We start from the raw sequence: 14,846 nt of genomic DNA, 5'->3' as shown, positions 1-14,846 counted from the left end.
CTGTCAGTTGATGTCCGTCAGCTGACTTGTTAGCTTCTGACATAAGCCAATTTACGTTTATTTGTGCCCTCTATAGTTACTTGAACTTACTCTGTTTATTGTCACAATAGCGACAGATACAGCATGTATTGACATTTATTTAAGTTTATTGTATTCAGTTATATAATACTAGTTTGCTACTTATTTAATTAGTTTCCCTGTGAGCATTACTGTTACTAATAACTACCATGATGAAAGCTGAATGGCTTTAACATTTCGTTTAAACTGACCTTCCTTCCTTTGGTCGGTGGATGGCGCTAACATATCATGCAACAGAGTCTGCGCCAACGACCCACGTGTAGTCATTTCCTGTACGGGTACTCTGATCAACACACTGAAAGGTCTGTTTTGAAGTGTTTTTATGCAATGGATGAATTAACCGCGGACCTCACAGCATTTCTTCGTAACCACCCTTTTCTCCAACTTACAGACGACAAAAAGGTTAGCGAGCTAAAAACATCACATTACACGAAACGCACTGTTGTGCAATGTTGTGCTAGCCGTATTGCTATTCCACACGAGCCATGTATTGGCTACATGGTCATCTAAATTGTTTGTTTTCTTTTTCAGATCAAATGTACTCTGAATGGCCACGAGTTTCCATGCAACCTGACAGAGCTACAGAATTTCACTAAAGGGAAGAAATATGAGAAACTGAGTGTAGCAGCAGAGTTCAACTACAGCCAGTATGAACCCCACGTTGTGCCAAGCTCAAAACAACCGTAAGGAGACTCGCTTTGAACGAGAAACACCATCCTTATCTTACTTGCAACAGTGACAATGCTTGTTCAGGAAATCACACAATGACTCACACGGAAATTGGCTGAATGTGTGAAGCTAGTCTGCATTTGTGCACTTGTGTAATTGTCTGATGCCTCCTGTCTGTTTTCCAGCAAGCAGCTCTTCTGTAAGCTGACCCTCAGACACCTCAACCGGCAGCCACATCATGTCCTGAGACATGTCAACGGGAAACGCTTCAAGAAGGCCCTCTCCAAATGTCAGTGCATCTCTTATTCTACATGCATGGCACTTTTCTACCTAAGGCCCAAATCACATAGACTTTTGTGTGATACTCACCATTCAGGAAGGAAATCATAGCTATCTTGTGTATATCTGTTGATTAAAAAGAAATGTATATCCATGGTTTCAGCACCGGCTGAACATTTTCAAATATATTTGGGGATTTATTTTTTTAAATGCAGTAAATTTGCAACCCCAAGAATCTTGTTTTTATTATTTTCATTATTAAAAAAAGTATAACCCAACAACAATGCCATGTCCACGTCATCCAGGCAGTTATCAAGTCACAATAATCACATCGAGTTTTGATTTCATACTGATGGACATATAGTATTGCTTCAGTTCTTATCAGTTTTTCCATGATAATATTACTTAACAGCAGTCTTCATGAAGCTATACGGTTGTTTTATCACCCAGATCGGAAACCCTTACAATGTTCCATCAGTATTATTACCATGCAGTCCATGTCCACCGCAGATATGTTGGACAATTCACACTGTCAACTCGATCACTGACATGAGGGTCTCATTCCTGCTCTAGATGAAGAGTGTGTGAAGCAAGGGATAGAGTTCGTTCCAGCCAGACTGAAACAGAAAAGGCCCAAAGAGACCAGAGAAGAGGTCAGTCGGGGGAAGCCCTCAAAACAAGGGAGTAACTCGTGGGAACCCTCGTCCAGCGACGAGGATCACAGCGACTCAGAAGACAGCATGAGTGACCTCTACCCTGGTCAGTGTCCCGAGCACACACACTGCAGACATCTCTGTCCACTTTTTATTACGGCCATTATGGCTCAAATGTGTGTCCTGATGGTTCGCTCCGGGCAAAACCAAATTAATTTATCTGTCGGAGTTACTTGTAGAAAAGCAGTTTGACTTTGCTGTGCCATGTGTTTCCACAGCGACTATGTTCACTTTAAAAAATGAGGCTGAAGAAAGTATGGCGGGTGACGGAAATGTGGAGGAAGACGACTTCAAGACCGATGAAGAGGAGGAAATGGAAGTGGAAGTGGATAAGCAGGTGCTGCAGAAACGGAAGAAGGTTTGTATAAATATGAAATCGCATTTTTCATGTGGAATCGAGGAAAATAGCTGGCACCTATGAAATGTATATTTCCATGACTGACATTGCTGCTATCATATCTATGTCTTTCAGGTACAGGGCGATGGTGTTCAGAAGAAATTCAGAAAAAACAACTGGAAATCAGGGCGTAAGAAACATGAAAAAATTGCAAATGGAAAGTAAAAAGCAAAGCCGCATTCATACAGTATTTTTATAACTGGTAATTTGTCAGAGAGCAACACTGCACTTCTAGTTTGGAGTAGTATTCCTGTCTGAGCCAGCCTGACCTGGTGAACATCCAGCTGATTTTTCATATTTTCAGCATATGAAAGGTTGTCTGTTTGCCAAGTTGTGATGTTCCAAAGAAGCTGGTTTATGTGACATAATATAAGTAATAAGTATTGTCTGGTTTGTCCAAGTGTGCTAGTATAAAATACAACTCAATTTGGATTGCAAACATTGTGTGTGTTTTTTTTTTTACCAGAATAAGCATAAAATGGATAAAAAGTAAGACAGACCTTTACAAACAGAAAGTATGTCAATCATTTGACAGAGAAGTACCTTTTATATAAAAAAAAATGTATTTGTCAATTTTACAAGAAAGAATTGTAGCCTGACATGCATCTACATTTAGTATATCTATTGCATACATAATTACTTATGGGGTGTAGACATTTCTCACACAGGACTATCTAGTATATACTAATAGATTATATAGTAACTGAAGGTACAGCATGAAAAACAACCACCTGACTCTGCTGCAGTAGGTAATTGCCGATGTAGCTGGCAAACAGTTTTGACAGCTATATGAGAAATTACAGCAGCTTCTTGACGGGACTGTCGATAACGACTCTTCCAATGCGACAATAAACGTTTTCACCCAGGATGGACAGATTCCGTCTGAGGAAAACATTCAGTCAAGGAATATCATTACTTTGTGGCTCCAACCAGTCGATGCGATGTGAAAATACCAAGTTGTTTTTTTTCTGCTTGGCTAACCGGGGCGTACACACATGTAAAGACTTTCTGTGTCTTTGGGCTCTACAGTTAACAAGCCATGAGGCCTCTTTTTACACCTTCATCCCATTTCCCTTCACGTAGCTCTGCTCTCTTGTGGCAGTTATGTTCATCATCTTCACACCAATACCATCACCAGCAGCCAAATATCTGTGAGTAAATTATGAGGCTTTTTTTAATTAGCTGAAGGCAAAAAGTTAATAAACTAAAAAAAAATAAGCTAAATTGATAGTGATTTCACCTCTGTAGACGACAAAAAGAGTTCTCTCTCTACCAGAAAGACAATGCACTAATCAACAGGTTGAGTATGAAGATGGTTTGAAATGTATGCTGTGGCTTTTATATTCACCCGATTTCAACTGTACACTTTAAGTATGGGAAAATGTGACATGTTAGACAGTGATTACCATCATCATAATCATCATAATAACCCTAAATGAGGGAACATCTTGTTCTCACCTCCAGTGTCAGAGTTTCAGAGAAATGATGCTTCCGCAACATGTTACCAAGACACTTATGTTGGTTTTCCCTCAAGTTCTTATTCATCTATAGATGCAATGCTTTTTTGTTGAGCAAAAGGTGTGAGGATTAAGTTAAGCATTAAGTTTCTGTGTTTAAACCTGTTGCGTGATCTGTTTGAGTAGTAGACTACAGCTCCTTCCTACTGTGTGAAAAGGACTGACATTTATTTTTTCATTTATTCACACATTCGATTATTTCATATTTCAATGAAGTCAAATTCTGATTTATTCATGATATGAATGAATGCTCGACAATCAGGTTTATTGCCAGGTTGGTGACACAAACAATAATGGTAACATAATGGTGCATAACAAACACAGTAAGAGAAAAGAAAAATCAAGTGAAGAATCTTAACTAGAAATAGAAAAATAAAGTTATACTTCACATATCAAAAGATGTGTGAAATATAAGTTTGTTTTTTAATGTAAAGAGCTGTTCAGTAGAGTACAGTTAACTAAATGTGTTAGCTTCGTCCTTTCCTTTAAGTAATTGATTAAGAGACCCAATAACAAACTATATAAGAGACAATGAAAGCACATCTGTCACGAAAGTACAACCATCGGTTAGCGCTGCACAGATTGTCTGAGCGCGTGCAGCATTTCCAAGGTTGAACATGACCATGTGTACTAAATTATGGTTTAAGAAATGAATTCAGGTCGGTACCACCTGTAGTATTGTGCCTGTTTTCATGTGTACACGCCGAAAACAAGCCCCTGGACGGTTCAGTATACGTGGCATGCAGCGGTTGCAGTACCATGTAGGGGGGCTCTGTCTCTCTTCGGCTAATCGCGGGGCATTGTGGGAGCGGAGGCGGCCTTTTCTCTGCGTACAGGCGATCGGGAAATCTTCAAGTAAATAACGTTAACGGGGGGAGGAGCAGTCCTTAGTGCAGCCTGCGACAAAACAACACATTAGAACTGTGTTGCGCTGAGCTTTAACCATTAAAAAGCGTATTATTACACAAATATGGGACAGGAGGATCTCATGAACACAGCCGAAGACGTGGCAGACCAGGTAACTACAATTTTTAGCACGGCTAGTTAACGCTAGCCGCTGTTAGCATGGTAGATGCTAACGAGTTTGTCTGAGAATGTAGAGAGAGAGTGTTTCCTCTGACAACGTGACGCCTTTAATTGATATTTCTACTAACCCACAGCAGATAGCTGAAAGCGTTAACATGGCATTTGACTAATTTGCGCGTGTTTTTATTTTTGTATGACACATATTGTAGCGGTTTGTGTGCTGTCATGTGTCTCCAGATGGATTAGCTAGCGTTATGTATTCATGCCGACAAAAGTGAAACTGACATTTGTTTGGGAACGACCTAACCTAGCAAACAATAGCGGGTAAAAAATATGGAGGGCTGCATCATTATGCCAACTTGTTAGCTTGTCGTACAGCATCTCAGCCAGACAGCAGTTGTGAAATCAGCTTAGCCTCCAAGTTATGGGCTAACGGCTATTTGTCAATTTGTGTCTCAACACTCTAATTGCTTGGCATTGCATGTGGCTCACGGTTGCATAGTATCTCTAAATAAGAGAAACATTAGTTTTTTCCTAAACTTAGTATCTGCTTGTGGCCTTAACAGAGCTGCCCCGCCACACAGCTCACCCCCAAAAACCTGGACTTTCACTTTATTTTACATGCCAAAGCTGCCTTTTATGTCTGTGTTCTCTCTGAGGGTTTTTCATGTACTGGTGTGACTACAGGAACTTCACTGAGATTTCAAGATCAGATTACAGGTCTGCCTGTGACCCCATGCTGCAACGTAGACTGTGAAAAAAGCCCCAGATATTTGGTTTTTGTGTCCTTCTGTCATTTGAAAAGTTACTGTCGTCTGGCTCATAACAGGCTTTTGTTCTGCAGTAGTGTTTGTTGGATTCATGGTGTTGTGTCTTTTGCAGGACTGGACAGATTTGTTTTAATGTTGGCTGTATCCTTGGAAGAGTGCTGTTAGTCCTGGAGTCAGTTCTGTCTGTACATGTTTATGACTGAACTCTCTCCACATGTCAAAAACTGCACCATTTCTGTTGCCTAATCCAATCACAACCAATTGATTTATACTCTCCTAACAGGAGTGCTGTGTATTGTAAAACATTGGGGAACAGGGAAGTGACACGTATTGCTTTGTTTGCTTTGTAAAAAGCTCTGCTAAGGGGTCCTGTACATGTTACTTGCTCCAAAATGGTCTATTTCTAGACTGTTGCAGGGACCTCAGGCTTGTTCGGATTGGCTCCCACGTCGTCCATTCATGTCCCACATAGCACTCGTAGTGGGAGTTGGTGGACGCTGATAGGCTGATGAGGTCTCACAGTGCTGATGTGGACTGCTGAGTAGGCGGGGCAGGAAGCGGGTCGCTGCACCTACTGGGTCACTGTACTATCTGAGGATCCATTCATTAATTATGTTTGAGAGAAGATCACATGATAATTTAGTTTTTTTTGTGTAGACATTCAGCGTACTTCAACTCGTAATAACACAAGAAGCGTTTGGGATTGTTGCAGTGATGCAGAGTCAGAATATTATTTTATTTTTTTAAAGGAGTCTTCAGAGGGCTTTTGTTGAAATTCAGTTATGTTGTGTTACAGCTTGGTAACCCAGTATTGGGGTTTCTTGGTTATGCTGTTGTAAGCAAGCTCAGGAACGCCTCACAAACCACATCCTTTGACTGTTCTTTACACTTCAAGCCACCGTTTTTTTCTCGTCAATCATATCTTCTCGTCTTTCTCTCTGTTGCGCAGTTCCTGAGGGTAACCAAACAGTATCTGCCCCACCTGGCGCGCCTGTGTCTCATCAGCACCTTCCTGGAAGATGGCATCCGCATGTGGTTCCAGTGGAACGAGCAGAGGGACTACATCGAGGTTACCTGGAGCTGTGGCTACTTCCTGGCCACCTTCTTTGTGCTGCTGAACCTCATAGGACAGCTGGGTGAGTGAATGGGAGGCACAGTAGCAAGTTGCATGATTTTGTGGCGTTACTGGGTGGTGTGTGTGTGACACAAAAACTGGTAACAAGAATAAGCTGATTAGAGAGGTCAGGGGGGGGACAGGCAAGACTAGTTGAAGGAAGCCAAGAGGCAGCCCACTTGTCCACGAATCAGTTGCGGTGTTTGGGAAAATGTATCCCTGAGCTCCTTGAATTTTGAAGCAAATTGGCTGTAAGTGCAGAAATTTGCACACTGTTGAAGGCATCACCCAAAGTGTAGCAGAAGACAGAAGATGATGTCAGGTTCTGTTCTGGTCCTGTGAGAACCAGAATATGAAGCTACATTAGCCGGGTTTCCTGTCACATATTTTTATGCCTTTTTGTTTTTGTAAATATTGCATTAGAAAAGCTGCATCGGTACGGAAAAACACATTCCTCCATGCAAGCTGCAGCCGAGTTTATTTGCTCCAAATCAGTTGATGGAAACGTGGCGAAATTGCATTTCTTTTTTTGCGACGTTTCAAAAGTTTGTTTAAATTTTGCTTAACAATTGAATGGAAACATGGTTTTTGACCACATACTGTAATCACCATCTCATGACAGGTGAAGTTGGAACATTTGTCCGGGGAGTCGTGTGGTTTCTGTTGAGACATGCTGAACCCGACACTCTGAGTTTGACATAAACAGTATTATCCACAGACATACCCCGCCGCATGTTTTACTACCACATGAAAAAGTCTTGTGGCACATAAAGCAGCCACAACAATAAACTATTGAACTTCAGATTATGCTGAAGTGCACAAGTAAAATTTGTTTTACTCTATTATATTTTCTAAGTCGCCTTAACAAAGATAATAGTAATTATTACTATAGCTCATGTTTGCACTTTGTTGTGTGTGTTTTAACAGGTGGTTGTGTCCTCATCCTTAGTAGAAATTTTGTACAATATGCCTGCTTTGGACTATTTGGCATCATAGCACTACAGGTAAGAACAATGACACTTTTGATTCACACAAGCAATATGTCTTTTTGTCTATGTATCTGTCTATCTGATCCGGAATGTCTTTTTTCCACCAGACTGTTGCATACAGCATTTTATGGGACCTCAAATTTTTGATGAGGTAAGTGTCTCTGTGTAGGTTTAGTTTGTGTTTAAACCTTTTTAAAGTACGATAACCTCAGGAAACAAATTAATAGCAATTCTATGTTTATTGGAATATTTGTATCAAGTTGCACCAACTTATTGTGTCCCAAACATAATTGGCCATCAGTGATTACCAAATCATTGTCGTACGTACAAATGTATGGAATAAAAGGTCTGAAACACAATGTTTTTTGCTAGAATCTGTCTATTCTATGTATTTCTGTTATAAATCTCACACTGACAAGTGGTTTCTGTTGTAATTCTTTATTTATTTCACTGCTCATGATCACAGATGAGAAGTGTCATATTGACTTTGACAGCATGCAGTGCTTTTTCTGCAGTATTGGACATTTTAATTTACTATGGTAGTAAAGGAGAAAGCTGTTTAGCTGTCAAGCAGACACCAATAATTACTGTCAACAAGACCTGTGATTTATTTAAACATCAACGAGACAGATGAGTCATAGGCCATTAGAGAAATCCCTTAAATACAGTACTACATTGTAGTGTTTCTGCCTTCTGTGTACTTTTGAATCTTTATGATGTTGGTTGTTAGAATGAACTTTGTCTTCAAGACATTTTCTACTTGACTGACTGCAGGTCTGTCGTAAAATAACCTTCCTCTCTCTCCCTCTGAAGAAACCTCGCCCTCGGAGGAGGTCTGCTGCTGCTGTTGGCCGAGTCTCGCTCGGAAGGGAAGAGCATGTTTGCTGGAGTCCCCTCCATGGGAGAGAGTTCGCCAAAGCAGTACATGCAGCTGGGCGGTCGAGTACTGCTCGTGCTCATGTTCATGACTCTGCTGCACTTTGACTCCAACTTCTTCTCTGTGAGTACCGACAACACAGATGGTTATATATATTTGTATATTTCATCATGGAGTCACAATCAATGCTACGGCACCACTATTTACGGACACAATGCAAAGCTATTAGATTCAGGAGTAAATGAAAAATGTAATATTTTTGGAAAGTACACTTATTTGCTTTCTTGTCGAGCGATAGATGAGAAGATCGATGCCACTCAAATGTTTTGCTGTTACCTAAATATGCTAAACTAATGTAATTTTTTTTATAATTGGCACAAAGACTGGAAGCCAGGGGAAACCGCTATCCAGACCAACAAAATCCACCTGACTAACACTTTTTTAAAGCTCACTTACTAACACAATACATCTTGTTTGTTTAAAGGTGTTATATGCAGGAATTCCCTAAAAAAACAATGCATAGACTGATACAAAAATAATTCCTTTCAATCATCACTTATGACTCACTAGAAGTGTGTGGCGGTGTCTTAATCTACAGGGACCCTCTAATTTTGCTGTGTTTAGGACGTTTCTGGGCATCGGTCAAAGAGACTTTGGGTGTGTAACCTCCAGCCAATAAGCAGTCTGCAGCCTGTTCTCATTCCCAGGTCAAATACAGCCGCTTTGGCACGCCACTCGGCATCTGATACCGTGGCACAAGGCACCTTTAAGCAACTGTATGACACAAAGCGGCAGAGAACAGGTTGTTACATAGCTGTGAGTTTATTGTGCTCGTTTTCCCCCCTGCTATAAGTCTCCCTCCTCCACTGTGTGAGGAGTGGCTGCTATTGGTGTGTCAATTTCACCAAGCGGACATTCATTCAAAATCCGGCAATCTGTGACATGATAAACATGCACTGTAAGGTGCATATCTTTACCAGGGTAGGAACTTTACATATTTTTTAGGGGGCAATTTTTGCCCCCACTGACTGAAATCCAGGGGCATTTAAAACAAAATTGGGGGCACTTTTTGAAACTTGTGAAAAATAATAAATATACTTATTTAGGCTTACAGTATATGAGCAATTGTCATCAAATGGCAATAATAAGACTATTTAGGCAGTAGTATACAGATTCAAAGTGTTTTCTTAGATTTTTTTGAACAAAAAAGAAACGTATAACAATAAATCAGACAATCATATTAAATTGTATTCTTATTTCTTTGTGGTTGTTTATTATTATAAAAAAATAACAATTATAACTTTCCTTTCTTTTTTTATAATTATAACTTATTATATTCATAGATATAACGGCGGGTGCTCCGGGAAACGCATTTCTCAAACCCTACCAGCATTATTCCCCCACCCGATGCTCGCTTTACATGTCGGGCCGAAATGTGGGCGGACACGGGCAAGTCTGTTGCTAGCTGCCGCGGTAATTCCAGCTCCAATAGCGTATCTTAAAGTTGCTGCAGTTAAAAAGCTCGTAGTTGGATCTCGGGATCCCAGTAGGAGCTAGCTCAAATCGTGGCCGCGGCAGCTAGTAGAGACACTTCCTGTGGCAGCTGCCACTGTTAGTGGCAGCTGCCACAACGTTCCGCGGCAGCTGCCACTGTTTGGGAGAGGTGCCGCGGCAGTTTAGCCTTTATTTTTCGTTATTTGACAATATGTGACAATACATTAAGGTCCTTGACGGTATGACTGTTGGTAGTTGTAATTGGTTTAATAAAAATATGCCGATTTGTAATAGTATCGCTACTCGTTTTTAATAAACTAAGCTAATATAGGCTAATGTCAGTTGGTACTTGTTGGTACTCTGTATGCTAACGAATTTCATTGCACAATGGATTTATCAAACAGAGGAAAACATCTCTATACCTGTGGTGATAATTAAAAAATATGTATGTGCCCTGCATTTGTTTACGCCTGACAGAAGTGCTCACTTAAAGGTGTACTACCTCTTGTGGCCAAATGGGTCAATAACGCTTGTCTTCAATATGTACTATTCCTGGGTGCAGAAAACTGGAGCAGTCACTATTTTGTAAACTACAACACCACATGAACAATACATATTTTGGAAAATAGCATACAGTTTAGGTCATGCTATGGAGCTTTAATGAGATGAAATAAAATTAAATCAAAAAACATATGTTGGGGTGGCTTCTTGCCATTCACTTTGAAGTCCTTGTCCTAACATATACATTTATTTGTTTTATTTGTTTATTTATTTTGCAGGGGCAATGCACACCAATCAACAGTAAAACTGTAAGTGAGCCAGAGTTAGCCAGAGAGGCTAGTTTGCATCTGCTGTCCCCAGCCAGATGTTAGAAGGCTGCCTAAAAAATTACAAAATTTCAAATCAAAATGGAATCAAAATTCATAGACAGTAACATATAGAAAAACAACACACATATAAGCAAAAGCAAAGTGTACAACACTAGAGCAAAGCAGACATAACAGGCTGAACAAACCCACCTACAGTACAAGCACATATATAACACTGAGGCACATAACATACACATCAAAAATAGAAAATAGCAACAGTGAACAAGACAAATGCACATATAGGCAAAACAAGCAGGCAGGACAGACAGTACATCAATGCTTGCACACCTGATTGGCAACAAGCCCTTCCTTAAGGCTGTGTTTGAATGTTTTGTACATGTTTTGTGTGCGTATATGTGGTGGCAGAGTATTCCACGAGTGAGCTGCCTTCACAGAGAATGTAGATTTGCTAAAAGAGCTTGACCTATGTGAAATGACACAATCTACTATTACAAATCGGCATTTTTGTACTAAACCAATTACAACTACCAACAGTCATACCGTCAAGGACCTTAATGTATTGTCACATATTGTCAAATAACGAAAAATAAAGGCTGTCTCGGCACCTCTCCCAAACAGTGGCAGCTGCCGCGGCAAGTTGTGGCAGCTCCAACAAACCGTGGAAACTGTCGCAACAAGTTGCGGCAGCTGCCACGAACAGTGGCAAACACTGGCAGCTGTCGCAACTTGCTGCGGCAGCTGAGCTTGTCACAGGAAGTGCCTCTACTAGCTGCCGCTGCCACGATTGGAGCTTGCCCTTTCTCCGGGATCGAGCCGACGGTCCGCCGCGAGGCGAGCTACCGTCTGTCCCAGCCCCCGCCTCTCGGCGCCCCCTCGATGCTCTTAGCTAAGAGTGTCCCGCGGGGTCCGAAGCGTTTACTTTGAACAAATTAGAGTGTTCAAAGCGGGCCCGGTCGCCTGAATACCGCAGCTAGGAATAATGGAATAGGACTCCGGTTCTGAACTGGGGCCATGATTAAGAGGGACGGCCGGGGGCATTCGTATTAAGAAGCGCTCCATTTATTTATTTTTTTAGAACGTTCGGTTCTTCACGCACATGCAACATCAGTCAAGGCGAAAATCAAAAACATTCTATGGCAACTGGACCGGGTCATACAGGCTACGATGTTTTTGACAAGTTCATTAAATTAGTCATTATTAGAGGAAATTATGGAGGCATTTTTTGCCCCTCTCCTAGTGATATCAGGGGCAAAATGATATTTCTTAGAGGCAGTTTTTGCCTTTGCCCTTGTGTGTTTCCGACGCTGATCTTTACCCACCTACTCTTAACTTTCTCTCACAGATCCTGCAGAACATGGTTGGAACTGCACTCATCATTCTAGTGGCCATAGGCTTCAAAACCAAGCTGGCGGCGTTGACCCTCGTTGTGTGGCTTCTGGCCATCAACGTCTACTTCAACGCCTTCTGGACCGTCCCCGCCTACAAGCCCATGCACGACTTCCTCAAGTACGACTTCTTCCAGACCACCTCGGTCATCGGCGGTCTGCTGTTAGTGGTGGCGCTCGGACCTGGCGGAGTGTCCATGGATGAGAAAAAGAAAGAGTGGTAGGCCGAGGGGGGGTTAAAGATGAGAGGATTGCACAGCACCACTAACTTCCCCCACCGACTGGGACTCAAAGACCTTCCCTCCTCCAGTTCCTCCCACCAGGGTACACCGGTTTTGTTTTTTTTCTAGTTTATTTTTTATTAATCCACTTACACCACCTCACCCATCTATAGACTATGTGTTTTTCTATTTTACATCATACATGATGCCAGATTTATTTTCCATATCAACAAGAAAAAAAGTCCTGTGTATTTCAAAGTGCAAGATATACAAATGACGGATGATTTAAAAAAAGCAACAAAAGTTTATTTGTTCTGTGTGCAGAAGGGATGACAATAATTTATTGTATTTTATGGGTATTATACCATGAGTTATAATAGATTAATGTTCATATTTTCTGAGTAAATCCAACAATTTGCCCCGCCCCCCCCCCCCCCCCCCCCCCCCCCATGGATGCTGGTCTTTTTTTGCCGTTGGATCTTAGTGTCAGAGACTTACTCTTTATATCGAACTTGGGCACTGATTTGACAGCAACTCGCCTTGACGCTCCAGGTTTCATCTCCCCTGTTTTTTGTCCTCTGACACTGTAGCCTTTCAAACATTTTTACACCTTCAATCTCAACTGACTCTTGTTCACGGGGAGTTGAATGGGGGTGGGGGGGCAGGGGCGGGGGCGGGGCATGTACATTGTGTACTAATTGGTGGATTGCAGTCATGCTTGATCAACAGTTTCAACACAATTGTTAGCTCCAGGACTTGTTATTTTGGCATTTTGTACTGTACGTCTTTGGCAGATGCCTAACTAGTGAACTGTATGTGATCGGGGGTAATAACAGTGGGAGGCTCGACGTTTGTGAAACACCGTAACCTGCGATCTAGAAAAGCAAAGAGGACTTAGCCGAGTCAATAGATATCCGGACTTGCTGAGTGTTTTTTGCCCTGTGTAAGAAATTTAAAAAAAAAAAAATATTCAGTGTATTGATTTCAAAAGTTTATATTGTATTTTTGATCATTTGTTTATTGATTTTGGAACGTCGTGGCGAAGAAATAAAAATTCAAAAATATAAAGTTAACTGTCTCGGTCTAGGTTTTTAGCCCTTATGACAGATATTCACATGAATGTAAATTCACCACCAAAGAAGTAGCTAATGGAGGACGACCACACAGCAGCATATAGTCTTTTTGAGGATATCACCGCTTCTTAGAAAATGGTAATGGGAAAATTCTAAAGTATTGTTTGGCCATACTGAATGGAAAGTTTGTACTTGGTGTTGGAAGATCACAACTTTGTGTAACGACTAACCTCTAATGGACTCCGATGGTAAAACTTTACTGCAATGGAACTGATGGAGCCAGTTAGAGTTTTTAGTTTCTTTGTTTATATTTTTGTGGGTATCGGTATGGGTCACTCCTCACAATCAAGCCATAAGTGGACACAGGTGGTAGTAATTTAACGGCACAAAACCATAAGCTAGATTCTAAATATTGCACAATTACTAACAAAAAACTACAGTCTGCAAACTACAACTACAGCATCGTGGAAGAAGGAAGCAACCGAAGAATAACCAAAGGTATGCGCGTCAAGAACACATTTGCAGCATTTTATTCACTATGTGGATATCGGCATTGAGCCAATTAGTCACAACAGGAACATGTAATTATTTATTTTTTTAAAAGTAAGAAATGGGACAGAGGATATGACATACATACAGCATCTGAAGATGGTTGTTTGGTGTAACGTTGCAGTGGGCTTGTGAATGCCGCCATGATGGGAACGCCATTGCTTTGTGTGTGTTTACAGTGTTACCTGTTACTTGACCATAGAACTTTATAAAAGATACCATGAACTTAAATAAACAGCTCTTACTGTCAGGAGCTCTCTAGACTTTTCTAAGATTGTTTGGGGGAAACTTTCCTTTCAATGACTTGGACTTAAGCAGATGAGTGTTTCATAGAAACATCACCCAGATGAGGAAATGGACACAAATCTGGAGTAAGCCAAACTCAACACCCATCTAGATATTTTAAACAAATCTGACATCTGACTTACCAAATGTCTTTGTCCACTGCACTTCCTCCAAGGACCTCTTGATCCAAGAAGAACCTCAAAGGGTCAGTGTAGTATTTCAAAATAAGTGTTTTGTGTTAGCATTAACACCAATGACATAATTCTGTGTGACTGGCATTTATTTGATGTTGTTAATAATAATTAGCTATTTTAACGGGGGGGTTTTCAACTATGTCAATGTTCTATTTAATATATAATGTTCAATGTGAACGAGATTTAATTACAAATACATTGCCAAATTGAACATTAAAACTTAGATGAATAAACTTATTTTAATCATTGCAAGGACAGTCTTTAATTATTGAATATGTATAATTCATGTGATTATTAAGTTAACTTAAAGGATTTTGGTCTCAGCACTTCCACCGTTTTTGTAGAATGACCCGTCTGCTTTATGTGACTTGCCACTTCTTTCGCTT

At 40.7% G+C, this 14,846-nt stretch overlaps 2 protein-coding genes across 2 annotated transcripts; both read left to right on the top strand.

Annotated features, from left to right (window-relative positions):
- The first annotated feature begins 353 nt into the window (after nucleotides 1–353).
- On the top strand, nucleotides 354–2,575 carry surf2 (surfeit 2). The gene is made up of 6 exons (XM_068705549.1): nucleotides 354–480; nucleotides 610–761; nucleotides 933–1,036; nucleotides 1,600–1,785; nucleotides 1,958–2,097; nucleotides 2,212–2,575. The coding sequence occupies exons 1-6, from the start codon at nucleotides 406–408 to the stop codon at nucleotides 2,299–2,301; spliced, it is 747 nt and encodes a 248-aa protein (XP_068561650.1). The 5' UTR covers nucleotides 354–405; the 3' UTR covers nucleotides 2,302–2,575.
- Nucleotides 2,576–4,461: 1,886 nt separating this feature from the next.
- surf4 (surfeit 4) lies at nucleotides 4,462–13,432 on the top strand. Its single transcript, XM_068706264.1, has 6 exons — nucleotides 4,462–4,671; nucleotides 6,399–6,585; nucleotides 7,491–7,567; nucleotides 7,660–7,703; nucleotides 8,366–8,552; nucleotides 12,096–13,432. The coding sequence occupies exons 1-6, from the start codon at nucleotides 4,624–4,626 to the stop codon at nucleotides 12,360–12,362; spliced, it is 810 nt and encodes a 269-aa protein (XP_068562365.1). The 5' UTR covers nucleotides 4,462–4,623; the 3' UTR covers nucleotides 12,363–13,432.
- The last annotated feature ends 1,414 nt before the right edge of the window (nucleotides 13,433–14,846 follow it).

The sequence above is a fragment of the Cebidichthys violaceus genome, unplaced genomic scaffold, assembly GCF_023349555.1.
Source record: "Cebidichthys violaceus isolate CVI_PGR_0920_01 unplaced genomic scaffold, fCebVio1.0.p SCAF_12, whole genome shotgun sequence".
Classification (NCBI taxonomy): domain Eukaryota; kingdom Metazoa; phylum Chordata; class Actinopteri; order Perciformes; family Stichaeidae; genus Cebidichthys; species Cebidichthys violaceus.
The sequence above is the reverse complement of the archived record's forward strand: the minus strand, read 5'-3'. Positions and strand labels throughout refer to the sequence as shown.